Here is a 21,492-nt window from a genome sequence, read left to right on the forward strand (position 1 = left end):
TGAGGTGGTATTTCTGCTAGAGCAGTCTAAGAATAACATCTCATGGGGGTTCGGAATCTTTCAGTTTGGGCCTCAGGGCATGGTGTGCTCTTTCTATTTGAATTGCCATTTCAGACAATCATGGGACCAAAGAAACAAATAGCTTCTTGAGGTAAGCTTCCACGTCTGACGCTGATTGATTCAGGAATATTGCAAAGACGTAGATTGTTCCTCCTCGCGGTTTGCCAGGTCCTCCATTTTATCTCTGGGGAACTCTAGTTCATTGTGTAAATAGGTCATATCACTCCCTATTTGATTCTGAAAGTCTTGATATTTATCCGCATGTGATTCCAGGGCAGACGTGCGAGAATCCAGGCAGGGCAGACGTGCGAGAATCCAGGGCCGCTATGTCAGATTTAAGTTCCCTTATAGCAGATTGAAGAGCAGCAGTAAATTAGTTTTTAAGATCTAGTATCATCTTTTGAAGGGTTTGTATATCTTCTTTGGTGTAGGGGGGCAGACTTAGGATCTATCGTAGTTTGAGTCGTAGAGCGTGTTGGTGATGAATCTGATCTTTGTTTCTCATGCCGGGATAAGTGTTGAGCAATATCCCGAGAGGCTCCTTTATGGGCTCTGGTGCCCGCTCTGCTCATATCATCTTGTTGGGAAGATGTGACGGGTTAAAGATAGGATGCAGTAAAATATCAGTAGGCCATGTTCATAGCTCTGGGAAGGGGTAACGGAGTTGTAAGGCTTACATCACCATTGAGCCAAAGACGCCAGCAAAATAGACAGAGGTAGTTTTATACATGGAATTCGCAGTAGTAGTAGATTCACAGGCTGCAATGCGCATAAAATATTTTAGGGTTTATATAACAGTGACCCAGAAATTTATATGCACAGCTGAAAACCAGAAAATATTGCTTTGTAATGAGTGTTACAGGATACAGTTCAAGTATAATGAAAGTGAGGTGTGTGCACAATCCAGAAGGCAAACTTGAGCTAAATGTTAACAGTCAGATGTAAAAACCTTATAGGCTGGAAACATATGCTGAATCCTTGTTGCTTGGCTGGGTCAGCCGGCACCAGTGTAATGTATGTACACCGTGGTATAGGTTTAAAATGAGGACATAGATATTCCCTTTGTGCACTGTAACACAGAGCTCCAACAGGTGCAGAGCTGCAACTCTGTATTTTAGCTCCACTGCAGGCTGGGGGAGATATATGGGCAAGAAAGCAGATTCCCCTCTGGTGTGCTGGACGCTGAAGCACTCCGGGGGTAGGCGGCCCTCAGTGTAGGACAAGCGGTCAGTGCAATCAGCCGCAGTGATGTACGGGTAATATCGCCAGAAGTCCTGGGCGGTATAAGCCAATTGAGGCCGCGGCTTTACAGGCAGACCTCAGTTCGGGAGGCAGTCAGAGGAGCCGCGAGCCACCGTGAGGTGAGCCACCCGCAGTCAGGGAGGGGGAAAGTGCCTAAATCTGGAAATAGGCAGCGGATACGGCTATAAGGAAAAACAGCCGGGGTTTTGTGCAGGAGCTTGGAGTCCGTGCCTCCATTCAGCAAGTCAGACAGGCCACGCCCCAGAAGTGGCGTTTAAGAGGACTTTCGGTAATTTCTTGTTGGACTCTGAACTGGATAAGATTATCAGCAGGGGAACATTTTTTCCTGCTTATTATTACCCCCAAATCTAGAGGTCCAAAATTTTGGTTCTTGTGCTTCTAAGGAAAATCTGGGGATTCTAATATCAGAGGGCAGTTCTCTGCTCCACAAGGAGGACAACAACTGAAATTGGATTGGATTGATTCAGCCTCCAGTCCATCATAATGATGAAGTGTAAACTGCCCACCCAGCAGTACCCTCTACTTATCTTTTAGGATCAGTGGTTCATTTCAACTTCAGATACCTGGGTGAGACAAATTAAGGATCGGTGCTACATCATAGATTTCATGAAGCACAACTTTTACTGTTTTTCACCATCGGTCTTCACTAAGATAAAGCAAACAGACTTTCAGGGGGTGGTCATTTCATCTTTTCGATTTGTCAGACCAGTCTTGGATGAACAGCAGGTGTTGCGATTCGATTCAAATTTCTTCTTTGTCCTGAAACCAGGCAAATGTTTTGAGCCCATTGTGAACCTGAAAACACTCCATTTCATGTGGACCGATTGTAAATAGAGTCTCTGATTCACTTATTGCAGCCTTGGAAAAGTAGAATGGGTTTAGATTCTATTCCAATCTCTTCTTGGTAAATACTCCTGCATTTTTCTAAAATTTTGTTGGTGTCTATTAACCTTCAGCTGAAAGTAAGAAACTACCTACTAAAAAATGGAAGTGCGTTTTTGGATTTTTATATGCCATAAAAATCATACTCTGCTCTGTTGTTTATCTGTGATGCGGTGTCAAATGTATTCTTTTTTCAGAAACCATACTGATCTCTTCAGCCCAATTTGAACCTGAAAACCCTTAACATCTAGCTTTGGGTTTATATGTTCAAGATGGTGGCTATGAGGTCAGTCATAAACATCATGGTCTCCATCGACGTCAAGGATGCATATTTTTTTAATGTCCCAATCTAAGAAGGTTATCATTACCTTTTCAGATTTAAATTTGTGTTTCGTCATCAGAATCCATTTATGGCTCTACATGGCAACAGTGCTGAGGGTATTTACAAAAATTGAAAATAAAGTCGACTACCTCTGTAGAGTTTCAGTTTACCATATGAGACTGGACAATCTTGATGACTGATGTCAGCTTTCAGGGCTGTAGATGGCTCTCGCTTTACAGGTCTGTTTGCACGGTCGAGAAAAGTCAATTCCTTATCTATATACTCGAGCAATGTTAAACTCTAATCAGAGAGTAGCCTCTATTAAGAGGAAAGGCCATAAAAGTCTAATTGGACAATGCCACGGTGGCAAACCAATAGACTAGTGTGCTGGCCAAAATAAAATGTTCCAGTTCTATTCATACCAGGTGTGGAGAACTGGGAAGCAGATTCTCTCAGCCGCCTTTCCATCACTATGGTGAATGGTCTTCTCTTCCGGTAGTGTTTCAGATGATGGTTTTCAAGTGCAGTCATTCAGACGTCGACATGGTGGCTTCTTGGTTGGACCACAAGAAACAGAGTCTTAACTCAAGGACCATTTTGTTTGGCTGGTTTTAACAATCTGAATATTAATTCTTAAGGATAAGTGCTGCATTGACAGTGTGGTGAAGACCATTCTTATTGCTTGAAATTCTTTTTTGGCTAGAAAATTACCATAGAGCATGGAAGTTTCGATTATCTCCTTGTGCAAGAAGAGTTTCCTACCTTTTTCTTTTCAGTTGGCCTGTTTTGCAGAAATGTTTCAACAGTGGTTTGAGTCGTCTTTGTTTAGATCTTGACCCTGTCAGTCTTATTTCAGAAGAAGCTGCCACGCTCTTTTTCCAAGGATAACTGCTTGTGCAACCTACACGTATTTCTCCTATAGGTCTTTGGAACCTAAATTTAGTCGTAACTGCCTCACAAGATGCCTCCTTCGAACCCTTGCAGTCTTCAAACCAAGCCCTCAGTCTCACCTTAAATGTAATTGAGATTACGCTTAAATCTTTTTGTCATAACAACTTTAGGCTGTGACCAGTCTTTAAAAGATGAGTGGGTGGATACCTTTGGTGGGCTGTTAGGGCTCAGATGATTTTTTTGTTTCCTGTGTTCCCCACAAGGGAGGTTAGCCCACATCTAAGCTAATAATTTTTTAGGTGTAGCGGGAAACCTGTTCCTGAAAAAGTTAGTAAAAAAACTTCACTGCAGGCTAGGAGCTATAGGCCCTGATTCAGCAGCGTACGCAATTACGTACGCACATTGGTCGATTGTTCACTACTGTGCATGCAAATAAGTAGTGTTCACTCTAGCTCCGGCGGCAGGTAGGGCGCTGGAGCTAGAGAGGACACTTCTGCGCGCCCGCCCGGAAAGGGGGCGTGGCCAATGAAAAGGGGGAGTGACTATAAGACGCGTCCCCTTTTCGTTACTCTTGGGGGCGTACCCGGCACTTAAGGACACGCTGGGCAGCCCCCAAGCACTACCGTCAGGGAGTGGTCATAGAAACGCAGCAGTGGCTGTCCGTTGGAATGTCGTTGCATGGGCGTGCATAAATTGGCCATTGCGATTGCATATGCAGCTTGAGTACTCACTGTGAGCAATGAGACTTGCAGTTTCTGCGGCTGGTCAGACCTGGTGTAAATTGTGCGTGATGGGCCGATGTCCGTCGATGGTACCGATGTATACGCAGGAGTGCGAGGTATTATGGATGTGAGAAAGCAGCAGTGGGGGGGTCTCTATTCCGGATGAGCTATGTCAGGCATTAGCTTACATTCACAGCTGCGTTCCGTACAAATTTGCAGCCGCATACGCAATAGCGATCCTTACTGAATCAAGGCCATAGATAGTACAGACTTTCAGATTTGTTAAAGTGCCCAAACTCCTGTCTCAGTTTACATTTTTCCTCATGTTCAAGCTTTATAGCACTGGTGCTGTGCAGTGGTGTTTCCAATGTATGGGAAATAGTGTTCACTCTAGCTCCGGCGGCAGGCAGGGCGCTGGAGCCAGAGAGGGCACCTTTGTGCGCGCACGGTCATTGAAAAGGGGGCGTGTCTATAAGACGCATCCCCTTTTCGTCACTCTTGGGGCACTTACGGACACGCCGGGCAGCCCCCAAGCGCTGCAGACAGGGAGAATAGATGCCGGGCGCATGTGCCCGGCGTCTATTATCCGGCGGTGACCGTGTCACCGCACATTTGAAGACTGCACCCACAGGCTGTGAGGGCAGGGTGCTTTTTGCCCTCCTTTTGGAGAGCAGGGTGCTTTTTGCCCTCCAGAAGGAGGGCAGGGCGCCGCGCCCCGCTAAAACAGCCTAGCGGGAACGCTAGGAAATTCACAGGAATGGGGATTTGACAGCACCACTGCTTGTAACAGGAAAGTTGTAGGTACTGAGGGAAAAGCAAAGCTGAATCAAGACTGTGCTCTCTAGGTGAATAGAACTCTGGGCCTGATTCAGACCCGGACGCTATTTGCGGCTGCTTGCTCTCAAAAATGGGCCATCTATGCAAAACATGCGCTCGCTCTTTGTGGTGTAAGGATGCCTTTATGTCTTAGCGGGCGAGGGCTTATTGTGCTCGCAAGTGTTTAAACACGCCCCCTTGCCACTCGCAATAAACGTTATCTCCGGGAAATGTAGGATTAATTGGGTTCATCGGGAGCCATCGGAGCTGCTCACAGCACTTAAGGTAGACCTAGGCTCCTGCAAGCAGTTCATGGAAAAATCATCCAAGTCACATGTTCAGTGACGCTACTAATTATGCACACCCATTAAATTCCGTTCTGACGGTTGGGCACGCCTACGTTCGCACAGCCACTCCCCCGTTCACAAGCACCTTCCCCTGTTACCACTCACAAACGGCACTATCTGTCACTCAAAGTAACGGCCAGGCTGTGTACTACGAGCGGATGATTTCACATCGCAGACGCTTGTTTGCGCACGCGCACTGCGACTTATATGCATGCGCAGTTGTGCGAGCGCAGCTTAGCGTCCGAGTCTGAATCGGGCCCTCTGTTCTAACTTGGTGAATTCTGCCCACTGTTAAACTTTAGGGTTTTAGTGGAGAACTACTTTATTATGGAATTGTTTTAAACGTTCCACTAAACCCCTTAATGTCCATAAAAAGGAGCAAAGCCACCAAACTTTGTCCGCCACTGGCTGGTCTCACTTACTCTTACCATAAACACTTGCACACCTGTGCCTTGCACTCATGTGCAGTCAGGGGAGTAGCGAGGGTGGTTCCAGTGGAGCTCCGGGCGCCAAAATTGACAGGACGCCATTCAGGTTTCCGGAACTCATAGGGCGCTGCACAGTATGACGGCCGCCCTTTAGTTTTATCTCAGTTTGTTTGCTCTATATCCCAAATAAGTTACGGATCTGAGATCCATTTCTACATTTAATGCTCCCTCAAGCTGCCAAGATTGACTCCCCTCTGCCCCCCCCTCCTCTGTGATCATCTTCTGACACCTCCCCTTTCATGTCAGATTGATTACATTCACTTCCCACCTCTTTAATTCACTCCTCTCTACCCTGTGATCGGCCCTTTGCCTCTGTCCACTCCTTTCTTATTGGCTTCTGTCACCACCCCTCTCTGATCAACTCTTTGCCCCTCCCCACTCCTTTCTTATTGGCTTCTGTCACCACCTCGCTCCTCTTCTTTTCTTATTGGCAGGTATGAGTTTTAAAAAAGTCTTTTAATAAATACTGTATTAGGATACCTGAAATAATGGTGGTAGACAGAACATGACATGGTTAGTAGTACTCACATTAATATAGGTGTGATGTATATTTGCGAAGTAGGAGCATAGTTGAGAAGGGAGCTTCCCATTGGTGTTCCCACTCCAGTGATAACTGCTTTGGGCAGTAATTACAGTAATAAGCTGTGCACCCTGTGATATCTCACTCTAGCACATATATTCTGTCAATTTAAGTTAAATGATCAGAATATATATAATACAATCTCCTCTATTGACTAATAACAATGATGCAAAGGAGATAAAAGTCAGATTCTAGGTACTATACATAAATAAAGCAGTGCCAAGGTAGCTACCCCTTAATGTCAGATAGTGTATCACCGAAGCATTCCGTTGCCCCAAAGGGACCTCAATGCCCAGCGTGATACTGCACTGTTTGCTGTTTTTCTCTTCACTGTAGTATTCCTCCGGACGCTGGCCATACCCCACTGGCACAGTTCAGTACAGCGAGGGGAGGGGGGGTGCGCTACGAGCCTACGACATGCATTTTCTCCGGGCCCCATGGTTCCACACTACTCCACTGTGTGCAGTCACATCACAGGTTAAATAACTTTCAAAAGATTGCCTAAAGTACACACGTTAGTACTGCTATACTTTAAAAGGAGTTAAAATGTTTAGATGTGTTTCTGGAGTAGCTGTAACTGTGTGAAAGAAGTTTTGGAAACATTTTTCTCTGTGCAATGACCATAAAACCACTATAAAGTAAGCCCAACAACATTCAAATGGATGCTCAAAAGCCAAGATCACAAAGGCAACAAAATTTCATGTTCATTGTAGCCAGTGGCAGAGGGTCAATTTAATTCCATGCAATCTTGGCATGTTCTGGTGTGAGGTTAGGGCAGTGCACCAGAAATGTGCGAACTCCACATACTGTGCCGAACATTGTGTATTTTCCAGCGCACCTGTATTGGGGTGTGAGATAAAATGCGTGATGTGCTTCTGCCGGCGTTTGCATGCTGTGTGAATGGCACATCGTCCCTACATCGCATTTCATTGAATGACCACCATATTATTTGATGTAAGCAATTCAGCACACACATTCAACTGGGAGTCCTCAGCTGTGCTGAATTCAGAATTTCCTTTTTGAAATATCTAACTGGGTAATAATCATTGGGAACTACATGAAACCATTAGGTTTAGCATCCTTTCGTTTTGGACCACAGCACTGTTGCATGCTGTTAGTGAACGCTGTTATTTGTTGTTATTTTCTTTTCTCCAACAAGCAAAGCGGTTAATTTAAAAATTTTCTTAAAAAGAACCTCATCTCACCCTCACTGCATTGCTATGAGATATTATTACAAATAATTAGTGTCCCTATCGCTGGATCCTCCTTTTTGCTTCCTCTATCATTTAGAGTACAGCAAGGTTCTGTCCTCGTCCTCTGCTTTTTTTTAGTCTACACCACGACTCTTGGCAAATTATCAGCTCTTTCGGATATCAGTATCATCTGTATGTAGATGATACTGAAATCTACCTATCCTCCCCAGATCTGTCACCATCTGTATTGGTCCGAATTACTGAATGTCTTTCTGCCATTTCATCCAGGATGTCACCTCTCATTGGTAAACAATCCGCATACAAATACAAACAGTCTCTATAGAATCCATCATCAATCGAGCCATCAATATCATATGGTACAACTAAATATACTGTACACATAAAAAATATTCATCATAGTAGTACAATTATAAATGAGAAAGTCAATACCAAAAATAACATATGATAGCAATAACGTAATAATAAAAAAATCTCAAAATATACCACAACTATTACCCATTTATCCAAAACAGAATAGCCCCAAGGTCTCATTTAACTCTCGAGGTGCTAGACTATTCAGTCTATGGATCCAGCGGGACTCGCACTGCAGAAGCTTTAAGGATCTATCGCTTCCTCTATTGGGCTTCGGAATATGGTCTATTATAATGTATCTCATAGATGAAATGCTGTGTCCAGCTTGTAGGAAGTGGCAAGCTACTGGCTGGTCACTGTTACCATTATTAAGGCCAGCCCTAATAGCCGACCTATGTAAGGCCATATGCTCCCTTAGAGTTCAATCGGTTTTACCGACATAGGCAAGCCCACAGGGGCAAGTCATCAAATACCCAATAAAGTGTATTATCCTGTGTTTGCTAAAATATTTTTTACCACTATGAGGATCGCAGAAACTGTTATTAGCAATTAAATAACGGCATGTGAGACAGCTTAGACATTTAAAGCAGCCATTTCTAGGTCTTAGAAAATGTGTATCTGCCAATCTGTCCCAACCCGTGATGTCTGGTTTTACCACCCAGTCTCTTATATTTCGGTCCCTGGAGTAATATGGCATGATCTTAGTATTTTGAAGCCTCAATTCAGGATCAGTTTTAATGATGGGCCAAAACTTCTGTGTCTACTATAATTTTTATTCTTTTAGTAGCACTCACTAATACCCCTTTCAGACATACAACCCGGGAAATTTCCTGCTCAGACCCGGGAATTTCTCCTGTGAAAAATCCTGGGTATTTTGTCTAGACCCCCCTTTCACACTACACTGTCTACCCGGGAAATTCCCTGGTAGACCCCTTTCAGACAAGAGCAGGGTTTTTCAGAGTTTTATTAAAGTGGATGGTAAGGTGCAGAGGGACAGGTGGGGACAGTGACAGAGGGACAGGTGGGGACAGTGACAGAGGGACAGGTGGGGACAGTGACAGAGGGACAGGTGGGAAAGTGACAGGGACAGGTGGGGAAAGTGACAGGGACACTGTACCTGTAGTTTCCCAGCGCAGCTCTGTGCAGCAGTGAGAATACGGGGAGGCTGTAATCTCTCCCTCCGCTTCTGCCTGGTGACAGCCGGAAAGCTCCCCCGCTGGGGCTGAGGACAGGGAAGCCGCTGATCTCAGTGCTGCCGGCGGTTAGTATGGGAAGGGGGGGTGCGGGCGTAATTACAGGGACAGGGGGGCCGCTGCTCTCATTGCTGCCGTGTCTGCAAACAGGGAGCATCCTGCATCCTGCACCAACTGGGACAGGTAGGTACCACAGCTCTATGATCCTGGGGGTAATTATTAATATTATTTATAGCTGCATCTGGTTCATGCAGTTACTAGTATGCACTCAGCTCTATACACTCTATATATAGCGCTGCAGCAGTCAGGTTAGCGAGTATTCCGGGGTCCCACAGCACGTTCCCTGCAGCTGGGGGCTACATCCAGGGCGGCAGCCCTATATAAGCCAGGAGCTGGTCCCTGCACATGGAGTATGGGAAGGGGGGGTGCGGGCGCTGTTACCGCCGCTGGTGCCGCCTCCCCGGTGGCTCAGTCAGAGCCAGGGCCAATCAGAAGCTGCCTGGTGCAGCCCGGGAGTAAAATCCCCGGGTTGCACCATTCACACTAGAGCAGGGTAGACTTCCCGGGACTTAAGTCCCGGGAAATACCCTGGTCAATTGCAGGGTTGACTACCCGGGAACGTGTTCCCGGGTAGGTACCTTTCACACAGACATGAGACCCGGGAATTTTGGCTGAGGCAGGCCAAAATCCCGGGAATCTCAGTATGCCTGAAAGGGGTATTATAGATGTTCACGTGGGATGCCCAAAACCTTACTCTTAGCTTGTTCAAGAATCTCCTTTGAGTAACCCCTCTGGAGAAATTTGGATTTGTTGCTCAGCCACCACATCACTACTACAGATCCTATGGGCACGAATAAACTAGGAATATAGTAGACCAAATTTGAGTGGTTTGGAATGAAAGCTGTTACAATGCAAAATCGTATTACGGTCGGTAGGCTTATAGTACACTTAGGTACTCGACCTTCCATCCTCAAGCATCGCTTGCACATCCAAAAAGCTCACCGTTTGCTTATCAAAACAGCATGTGAATTTTACAGGACTATCAGAAGCATTACGCTTCTCAATGAACTCAGAAAACTGTACAGCAGTTCCATTCCAAATGAGGAATATATCATCTATGTATCTGGCAGATACATAGATGATATATTCCTCATTCCTCACGCTCCGAAACGTTGGTATTTACCTGTGACTTGAACTGATTTATTTACTCGAGTGCTGCTGTCCCTGGAACTATTTGTGGGCTATCCAGCAGGGGAGTCCTAACAGAGGGAACCGGGGAAGAAGTTATTACCACATTTGGAGTGCCGCCCATTGGAAGTGTGTGTGTGTGTGTATATGTGTATATGTGTATATATATATATATATATATATATATTGAGTGAGAGATGTTAATACTAAAATGTACTGTAGCTCTTCCCTCTCTTTTGTTGTATGTTATACAATATGTAAAGCTACAGCTTGGTTTGTTTCTTTCATTTTGACCCTTGTCTTCTTGTATTTCCCTGCTTTTATATAACTTGGTGATTCCCTCAAGTATGTCCTAAAACACTAGACCAGGGGTCAGGGAACTTTTTTTACCCCAAAATATATTTAGATACACTGACGTTACCCCCTTAATTTGAAAGGAAGGAAATCATATAGTAATGCCCGCATGGTTATGCCCCTGTAGTAGTGCCCCCATATAATGCCCTTGTAGTAGTGCCCCCATATAATGCCCTTGTAGTAGTGCCCCCATATGCCCCTGTAGTAGTGCCCTCATATAATGCCCCTGTAGTAGTGCTCTCACAGTTATGCCCCTGTAGTAGTGCCCTCATATAATGCCCCTGTAGTAGTGCTCTCATAGTTATGCCCCTGTAGTAGTGCTCCCGTAGCTATGCCCCTGTAGTAGTGCCCCCATATAATGCCCCTGTAGTGCTGCTTGTCAAAAAAAAAACACTTACCTTACCTTAGTCCCCGCTCCTGCATCCGCAGCCGTCCTGTCCGCCCGGCTGCTCCTAGGAAATATGGGAGTGACGTCATGACCCATAGTGCGCATGGGGAGAGCCGGAAGCTGGAGTTCAGAAGAGAACTCCAGCCTCCAGCTAACGCGGCCCTGCAGGGAAGGAGCTGGGCGCCCGCTGGTAATAACATCTCAGCGGGCGTCTGGCTTACAGCCTCCCTGTGGCACAGCCGGGCATGCATATGAATCATTCTATATTATAGAATGATTCATATGCATGCCTGGCTGTCCGTCCATTACCCCCAGGAATTTCATTTTTACCCCATGTGGGGTAATTTACCCCTGTTCCCCGGCCACTGCACTAGACCCTAGCACTTGTACTACAGCGACCCTGAAAGTGGTACTGAGGTAATATGTACTTTATCAGATGGTCACTGAGATCCATGATTGATATAGAAGCCCTCACAAGCATTACACGTAATAAACTGTCATTTTGTGTAATGTTTTGTTTTATGCTGCCCTATGTCTACTATTACATCCTGATGTCAATTGTGTTATTGACCCTTGGTGCAGAATGCCAATGTCTCAGGCTGTAACATACAGGCCTACTTAATTTCACTTACCGCCATTCCAGCAATGGGTTTTGCTGTAAGTAGGGGTAGTTCATGGGTATTTGGTGTTTTCTTTTTAACCTTTTTGTTAATATAGTTACCATGATTAACTGACAGGGTTACCCTGCACATCTACTCTGTACCCAAATTCACTATGGACAGCCTATCGTGTTTAGCTCGGGGACTTGTCATAGTTGAGTGGTTGATACGGCTCCATTTTGCTGTTATACACTATGTGTATAGACCTTCGTGACCTCTTTCTCATCACACCTATACCTTTTAATACAGATGGTATAGTTGCTCCGTACTCTCATGAAACTTGTGTGAATGGATGATGATTTAAATTAATATACTTTGGTGTCTGGGTTAGAGTATTGTCCATACTACAACGACATGATTTAGAATTGTTTACATGGTGCAATAAGATAATACACAAATAGTTTGTGCAGTTGCTTCATATTCACTGAGTGTCACAACCCCTTTGCTTTGTGCAATTCCAGCAGGAGTACAATGCTTTTGTATGTCTCTCTTAACTGAGGATAAAAGAGACCAGCTGCTCTCTGGTAACAGAAGGGTTTGGTGAAACGTTAGATTTCAAAGAATGAATAACAGGTGATGTCATTAATTGCTGTCCCCTCACTTCTAGCTGTGCAACTGCTCTGAAAATTCCAGGTGCAATTTTATGTGACAGTTTTGCAATCAAGTTTTGAATAAATCCTGAAAAGTAATAGAAAATATTGGGCACTATTCAATTAAACGCAAAGTGAATAGCGCCGGGAATGAGCTCCCGGAGCTATTCAATGCTGCGCGAAGTTAGGTCGGGGACGGCTCGTTCTCGCGCCTTAAACAGGGTGTTTAGATGTGAGAACGGGCATTCTCCGACTAAACTTTCCAGCGCGATGCTGTTTTCCCAGGGCTAAGGGCAGAAAACAGCATCGCGCCTGGACTTTTGTCGGATTTCTGCTCGCATCCCCGGAGGGATGCTAGAAGAAATCCTTAGTCAGGCTTAGCAGCGCAAATAAATTGAATAGCTTCGGGAGCTGATTCCCAGCACTATTCACTTCGCTTTGAATACTATAGAATCGTGCCCCATTGAAATGCAAAAAGATGCAGATAGAAAGCACTATGACTGGCCAACAACCAACAGTACATTGTAATTTACTGTAGGTGGCCACTATGAAAACATAAGCCCCAAATTAGTTCACCCCTGAATGCCCCTTCTAAACTTTCAAGATTGCATACGCTTTGGCTTTCAGTACTGAACTTGCAAGGTGTAACTTACTGCCATAGGGCGTGATTCAGAGCCGCTTGTAAGCGGCCGCTCGTTCGTTCTGACCGATGTTCGCACATCTGCGCAAGCGTACGGATTGTAATACGCATGCACGAACCAGTCAGTGCGGCCGAAAATCGTTTGTTCGCTATATAGCGAATGCCTGCTATTTTGAGTGACAGAAGGAGGCGTATGTGGGTGGTAACAGGGGAAGGTGCTTGAAAACGGGGGTGTGGAATTAGATCGCAGGCCGTGCTTAAAGGTCAAAACGGGCGTTTTAAGGGAGTGCATAATTAATACAGCAGCGTCATTGACCACGTCACTTGTTTTTTTTTTACCCCGAACTGATCGCAAAATAGCGGTTGAAAAAACCAGCCACAAGAATAGCGAGCAGTTCGATGTGCTCGATTAATCTAATAAAGAGCGGACATGACGTAGGATGCGAGCGGCCAGGGGGCGTATTTTCCAAAATTACAACCGCAAGTTTTGCTCGCTCGTTCAGACTTAGAGGCGTGAACAGACCGCAATTAGCGAACGGTTCATTTGAATAGCCACCCCTTGTTTTAGAACGAACTACCGCAAATAGCGAGCGGCTCTGAATGAGGGCCTTAGTCCTTTAATGATAGGTTAAGTGCTGGCCCATCATAGACATGTGGGCCAAGATTTCAATATTTGCTTTTTCCCTTTCCCTAGTGATTTTATTGCCTCATTTTTGGGTACATTTTTGTTTGATACGAAGTTGACTGCAAAATAATTATAGTCCAAAATATGAAGTGTAAACATTGCCTAGATTGACATCTTGTTTTAGAATACCTGTGTTATTTGAATATGTCTGTTATTTTTTTCCTTAAACCTTCATTTAACATAGCAAAGTATGTTTGTTTTTAGCCACTTCTTGTATATTGCCCTGATGCACTGACTGAGGTTTGCAACATTTATTTTTATGTTGATCAATGACACCTATCATTGATTTATTAATATTAGCAATATGTGCCCTTTTTATCCATGCGATTGCCTGCCATAATCTATGAGATTGCCTACCTTAATCCATGTGGTTGCCTACCTAAAGGTGCCCATACATCTGCAACGGATCGTCGAGATGCAGGGATGCGATCGGAAATTTCAGATCGCCCACCATCGATGTTCAGCGTTCCATCGCTGGATCGCTGATATTTGACATGTTAAATGTCCCCGATTTAACGATTGCGATAATTTTTTGATCGCTATCGTCAAATCTCCAAAATCCTGTGATCCTGCGATGCGATCTGCGATCCGTCGCAAATGTATGGTGCCCAATAGTTGTTTAAATTTATGAGCTAATCAATAGCAATTACAATTCACAGCTGAATGTTAAGAATTGTTGCTCATAGCAGCCAAACACTTTTTCAGTTTCAAATCGGTACTAAGAAATTAACAGAATGTTTGGTTACTGTGGGGATCACCAGGTTTCCCATCTCCAATATTTCTAGAAATAAAATGCCCCTAGAATGTCCTTTGTACTGGTGTTGACCCAATTCTAATTAACTCAGGCATTCATATAATTGACTGATTACTATAGCTGCATACACACACAACGATTTGTTACCAACGATTTATGAACGATTATCTGTCAGATTTTTTAAAATGTAATGAACGATTTTTTTGAACTACAAATGATTTTTGGAATGGAAATGGAAATCGAGTTGGCCAGTCTGAATGAACTACAAACTACAAACGTGAACGCACATGAACGATAATCGTTCATCGTTTTCACTCATAAAGTAAACAATTTTTTCAACGATTGAACGATAAACGATATCGTTAACGATAATCGTTTAAAAAAATTGTTGTGTGTGTGTATGCACTTTATGGCTTGTCAGATCTGGCTTTAAGACATATAGGAGAGAAAATTTAATTTTGGCAAAAAATTAAATAAAACAAAATCTGTAAATCCATCTGCATCCGAACATCTAATTCTGGGCATAAACTATACAATTATCTGTCAGATAATTGAAATCTGACTGGTTCAAATGAAAACGTGGTAATGTATGGGAGCAAATGACATTCGGTCATATGGTTTTAAAAACTGGAAAACGGACAAAAAACAATTGTTCTAATTGGTTAAATTTGTGTGTTTTCTGAACAATCAATTTTTGTCTGTTTTCCAGTGTTTGTGAGCAAATGGTCGATTGTCATTGGCTCCCATACATTACCAGATTTTCATTCCAACCAGCCAGATTGGACAGATATCTGACAGACAATTGTATAGTGTATGCCCAGCGTAAATGAAGTTTTGAAAGTAATGACTATTTGTATCCTGCAGTTAATCTAGATAACTTCTAGCTTCAATGATTTTCTAACTGAAGTATATCTGTTTTCAATAGGGTCATCCTTCTTCAGGAGAGGACATGGAGATTTCAGATGATGAAATGAACACTTCTCCCATCACCAGTGCAGAATGTGCCAAATCTATTGTCATTAACTCAGCAGTCACCGCGTCCAATGTCATGACCCCAGTCATTCCTATTCTACCTCCTGGATTTCCTCCACTACCACCACCTCCACCTCCACCACAGCCTGGGTTCCCCATGCCCCCTCCTCTCCCTCCACCTCCTCCACCAACCCATCCTTCAGTTACTGTACCACCTCCTCCGTTACCAGCTCCGCCTGGGGTTCCCCCACCACATATATTGCCACCTCCACCACCATACCATCAAAGTATGTTCCCCATGATACAAGGCGACATGATGAGTGCCCTTGGTACGCAATGGGGCGGAATGCCTATGTCTTTTCAAATGCAGACTCAGATGCTCAGCCGTATGATGCAGGGACAAAATGCTTACCCCTACCACCATTTCATGGGGAATTCCATGTCATTTGGCACCCAGCATACCTACCGGCCTTTAACTATGTCCACACCTCTGTCACATGGGCAGCCTTGGCCTCCTTTTCCAAAGTTTGACCCATCTGTGCCCCCACCAGGCTACGAGCACAAAAAGGAGGATCCCCACAAGGCCACTGTGGATGGGGTACTGCAGGTCATTGTTAAAGAACTTAAAGCCATAATGAAAAGAGATTTGAACAGAAAAATGGTTGAGGTGGTGGCATTTAGGGCATTTGATGAGTGGTGGGATAAAAAGGAGCGTTTAGCAAAGGTAAGTGTGATTACAATTGGAATATCTTTTTCCAGTTTGTCTGTATTTTCTTTTTTTTTTTCTTTTTAACATATTGTGTTATGCATATGGTTTAAAAATGAATAGAAAAACAAAACAAAAATGCTCTCTACTGTTAATTATAACATTAAGGGAGGTATTTAATTGTTTTTTTTTCGGACGCCCTTTATTGATGTACGCCTGACGGAGCTATTCAGCTGTTACTCCGATCGGACATGAGTGCCACATGCGCCGAGATTTCTGCTCGAACCGTCCTGAGGTGTCAAGCAGAAATCCACGAAATCCGATTGTTTGGGTGCGCTTCACAATGCTTTAGACGGGTTTAGTCGCTTTACACAGCAGAGCCCAGTGCACTAGGGCTTGACAAGCATGATAACTACGCCACTCACTCCCGATCGGAGCAATAATTGGATGGCCTCGTTAAAACAATTGAATTCTCCCCTAAAAGTTCTAAGACCAGTATAAAAATTATGAATCATGTTCTCTTTGTTTTTACTTTGTCACCAAATTCATTGGTGTTCCTAATAACATTTCCAGGCCCTAACTATGGGTGATTTTAAGGAGCTCCCTTGAGGTTTCGTTAATTGTAAGTGGGAAGTTTTCTTTTCATTTTCTATGCTCTGTCTGCTCAGGAGGGAACTTATAAAAGCAGCATGTCCTATGTGCAAATGTCTGAACAGCACATTAATGTGCATGTTGCTGTAGCCTCATTTTCAAGCGGCTATTTTTTTTTTCAACCGGTTTCTTGCATCACAAGCAGTTTCACTTTAGGATAGGTGAATAAAGACAGCTATCCGGAATTAGGTATAGAGCAGTAGATGGGCTGATTTGGTCCTCATTTGTGTATAGAGATTATTTGTTTTTTGTGTATGTTGAACCTTGGCTGAAATTGGATCTTGCTACAGGACAATGGGGTTGATGTGTCAAGCAATGAAAAGAGTAGGGAAGTAAACCAGTGAAGAAGTTGCACATAGCAACCATTCTATAAAATGGATAGGTAGCTGCTGATTGGTTGCTATGGGTAACTTCTCCACTGGTCCACTATTTTCACTGCTTGATAAACTCCAAACTTCAACTACATTGAGATGAGGTGAAAGTTGTACAAATGTCTTCAAATACTCAGACAGAAAAAAAATTTTTACACATGAATAGATGTAATATTTGTTATTATTTTATATGAAAACCTATTGTAAATGAGATTTTTACTATTAGAACCGTATGTATAAATGATATAATTTCACATAAGGATAATTCAACCCCTTTACATTTCCGTGGCGCATGTAAACTTCTATAATACTTTTTAAGCACTTTCTCTTCAGTCTTGTTTTTTAGGTCTTTCATAGATGTTTTCTTTTTTTTATTTATTTAGTGGGTGTGTGTGTAATTTGCTACATATGTGTCCAATATATTATTTTCCATTAACACAAGGTGATAGAGTCTAACATGTTTTACTCTCCTGCTGTTTCACTGACGTTAGCAGACTCTGACCCCAGTAAAGTCCGGGGATAACAAAGATGAAGAGAAACCAAAGCCAAGGGACCAAATAACATCAAGTCTGCTAGAAAGCTGGAACAAAGGAGAAGGGCTGGGCTTTGAAGGAATAGGGCTGGGTATTGGCTTACGCGGAGCAATCAGACTACCCTCTTTTAAGGTGAATACTTAACATCAATTTTTTTCAAATATTGTGTCTCTGAGCATCTAGGATCTTGCAGTTTTAAAACAGAGATTTGTCAATCAACCTATTGTGAGGTACTGGGGGCTCTGGCAGGAGTTTAAGCAGTTAAAGCATCTGACACAACTGTGCAGCTTCTCCTCATCCTCCTCCATATACCTTAGTCTGTTAGGAATCAGTTTTCTCTAAATGCCTATGTTAGGCTGTGTTGTCCCTTTGCCCTTGAAAACTTGCTGCTTCCCTCTCAAAAACCGGTATTGCACAGGCGCTTCTGTGTGGCTGTGTGATACCTTCCATCTCTGAATCTGAAATCCTCTGTATTTAGTGTGTTTCAGAGCATAAGATTAACATAGATAACGAGATAAGATTAATGTTCATATTAAAGTGCCTCATTACATTTTACATGGTTTTGAATATTGTTGAAGTCCACAAAAGGTCTTCATCAACTGTGTTGTACTGATTCACTTTATAGGTCGCAGTGGGTGAGTATGCACTGCTGCAATGTAAGTCCCGACCGGCTTGTTAGCCAATATGAACCGTAAACCTCCCTCAGATACAGACGTATATTTGCTTACCATAATAACATTACAAAGACTAATGTGTATGGAATAACTTTTTCAAGGTTTTACTGGTCCATGTTTTGAAAGGATCTGGAAAGATCAATGTTCTTAGGAATCTTATAAGCCTGTTATAATGCCACTTGCAAAGTCTCTGTCTATGACATAAATTCATGTTGCTCAGAGTAAAGCGGACCATACACCAGACCAACTTTCCTCCAACCATCCAACTAGTTGGTTGGAATGAAAATCCGGTAATGCATGGGAGCAAATGACAATCGGCAATGTGCTAACAAACACCAGAAAACCTGAGAGAGGTCGTTCAGGCAAGTTGGCTAAATCTGTTTAATTTAAAAAAGAAAAAAAACTACTTGTCTGATCAGCAGCTTTCGTCCGTTTTCCGGTTTTTGGGAGCAAATGGCTGATTGTCATTTGCTCCCATGCATTACGGGATCTTCATTCCAACCAACCAAGTAGTTGGGTGGTTGTAGGAAAGTTGGTCTGGTGTATGGCCAGCTTAAGGTTTTAACTCTAGCATGTAAAATTGACCTAACAGAAATCTCATGTTTTCATCAGAGCAGGTGATGCAGTTATCTTGTGCCAGTATATACATATACTGGCATCTTACCCGTGATCTTTATGCATGTTGGATAAAATGCATCCCTCAAAGAGGTCAATAAAGCTTTTGTCTGTTTGCTTCTCTTTCTAATGCTGTCCCAATCTAATTTATTCAAAAGTTACGATTAAGCGGCAATACTAAATCACTCATTTATAATTAACAATTTGCAAGCAGAACAATTTTTTTTTTTTTTAAGATATGGTGGTTTATGTTAACAAGTTACATAGCACCATATATAATAATAATGTCCAGCAAATAATTATACAATATGTTATGAATACGGTACCCAATTGTTTGCAATCATCATTTTGTACCACTCTAATGTGAATATAATGCACCCTGTATGCTCTTTACTATAGTAAAACCAAAGATATGTTGCCTGATTCAGACTTGGGAATAGAGTGAGATATCTCTCTCAACTGATCATCTTGGTGAAACCATGCTGCACTGCAGGTGGGACAGATGTAAAATGTGCAGAGAGATTTAGATTTGGGAGGAGTGTGTCCAAACTGACATCTAAATTGTAGAGTAATAATAAAGCTGTGCAGTATTTGTGGGCTACATGCAAAAGCAGCCAGTATTTACCCTACATGTAAAAAAAAATTATGTATTTACGCCCCTTGCATTGCAATATTGTTTGTTCAGGTTCACAGTTGAGAGAAATATCTCACTCTGGCCCTGATTCAGAGCCGGACGCTCTGACAGAGCGCTCGCTCTGAATCAGGGCCGTCCTTCTTAATTTTTAGAGCGGCCTCCTGGGCCGCTCGTATAGCTGTGGGGTTACCACCCACAGCTATAGCGAGTGGCCAGGAAGATGGTCGTGATGGTCAAGACCATCGCAACCATCGGGCTTGCGACGAGACCCTTGTGGTAGGGTCTCGTTGCCGCGAGCCCTGGAGTGCTTTCGGCTCTATCAGAGCCAAGAGAACTCCCACTGACATCACTTGCGATGTCAGTGGGGCCGGCCCTAGACGGTAGGCGTTCCCATGGGAACGCCTCCGTCTGGGCAGCCACGTCCCCGGCACGACCACCAAAGGGGGCATGCTGTCACTCAACATCGACAGCACGCCCCCTTTGTAGCGAGACCCGGAGCGACGGCTTGCCCGTCGCTATCCTTGTCTCGCGCATGCGCACGACGGAGCCGCCTCCGTCGTGCGCATGCGCACTGGGCCAACATCGACCCGCTTGCGAGCACTCACCTCTCGCGAGCGGGTCTGAATCAGGCCCTCTATTCCCAACTCTGAATCAGGCCCATAATGCCATGTAGGTTTCTGGCACAGAAGTGCAGCTCTGAGCAATTGTACAGTGTGTTCTGTCGCTGTGCATGTGGGCCCTAATTGTCAGGAATCATTTCACACATTGTCATTTATATTGACTTTTGAAAATCATTTTGTTTAAGATCATTTGAATTATCGTGGTTTTGTTTACAATAATAATGTGTAACCTAGTAATTATATAATGTTTACGCCTAATTATACATTTTATTACTTTAAATGAGCTTGATAAATTTATTTTTAAAAATCACAATACATTTTTAGAAAAAAAAAATTTGAATTATAAAAAATACATTTACTTTTCAATGCAGTAATAGGACATAGTTACTGTACATGTTAATGTCACCTCCACTACCTGAAGTGGTAGAGGGGAAGCATGGAACAGCCTCCGTGGATGAGCCACTGCCACTTCAGGTAGTGGAGGTGTGGTGGTAAGGCATGTGACTCCAGGAGTGAGAAGCCAGATCTAAATTGTGGTTCTGCATGGTTTATTTCATATCTGTATGTTTCCCTGAAAAGTAGATGTATCAACTATTTGTCCTCTCACATAGGTTAAGAGGAAGGCACCACCCGAAGCGGCACTGGTTGGAGATCAGAAAAGAATTCGGCCCTCACCTTCGGCAGATGAGGAAGATGAAGGTCTGCAATTAAAGTTTAGAAATCTAAATCTGCCAGAGGTTTACACTTTTCACTGAGTGTACTTTTCCTTTTAATTGCATGCATTAAATTCATGGAACTTAGCTGTTTTACATTTAGTGCTTCATTTTCTATTAAACATGAAATATTCTGCTTTGTTATTAGAGATGAAGTTAGTTGTTTTAATCTGGCTTCATATTTCAGAGTGTGAACGAGAGAGAGACGTGCAGGACACTATATCAGATCTTTCTAAGAAGGACACCGACTCAGTCATTGTCCGTAGGAGGCCAGCACCCCTGGACAGTGAGGGGGAAGAAGAGGTGGAAAGTGAGGGAGAAGAGCCTTCAGATAAGGAGGATATAATACCTGAGAAAGACGAGGAACAAGATGATGACTCAGATGGAGCCCTGTCCAGTAAAGTGTGTACTTTTTAATTTTTGTTCAAGTGTTACAAAAGATTGTTAAAGTTATGGTTATATAGCCTTGCAGGCTGTTCAGCAGTATTTTAATGCTGGGTCAATGATACTTTTATGCTATTGTAAGAGATGAATGTGACATTAATTATATTATTCTCATTCATCATATGGAGGAAAAGTGTATACACTGGGTTATAGAGTGTAATGTCAGGAACCT

General features: G+C 43.3%; 1 protein-coding gene across 1 annotated transcript in view; it reads left to right on the plus strand.

The window, feature by feature from the left end:
• SETD1B (SET domain containing 1B, histone lysine methyltransferase) overlaps window positions 1-21,492 on the plus strand; it is an 87,572-nt gene that overhangs the window by 33,296 nt on the left and 32,784 nt on the right. Inside the window, exons 7-10 of the mRNA XM_088449159.1 lie at window positions 15,313-16,083; window positions 17,579-17,752; window positions 20,775-20,862; window positions 21,064-21,278. Coding sequence (XP_088305285.1) covers window positions 15,313-16,083; window positions 17,579-17,752; window positions 20,775-20,862; window positions 21,064-21,278 — 1,248 coding nt within the window. The remainder of the gene's footprint in view (window positions 1-15,312; window positions 16,084-17,578; window positions 17,753-20,774; window positions 20,863-21,063; window positions 21,279-21,492) is intronic.

Source organism: Taudactylus pleione, unplaced genomic scaffold, assembly GCF_031769625.1.
Source record: "Taudactylus pleione unplaced genomic scaffold, aTauple2 ptg000479l, whole genome shotgun sequence".
Taxonomy (NCBI): domain Eukaryota; kingdom Metazoa; phylum Chordata; class Amphibia; order Anura; family Myobatrachidae; genus Taudactylus; species Taudactylus pleione.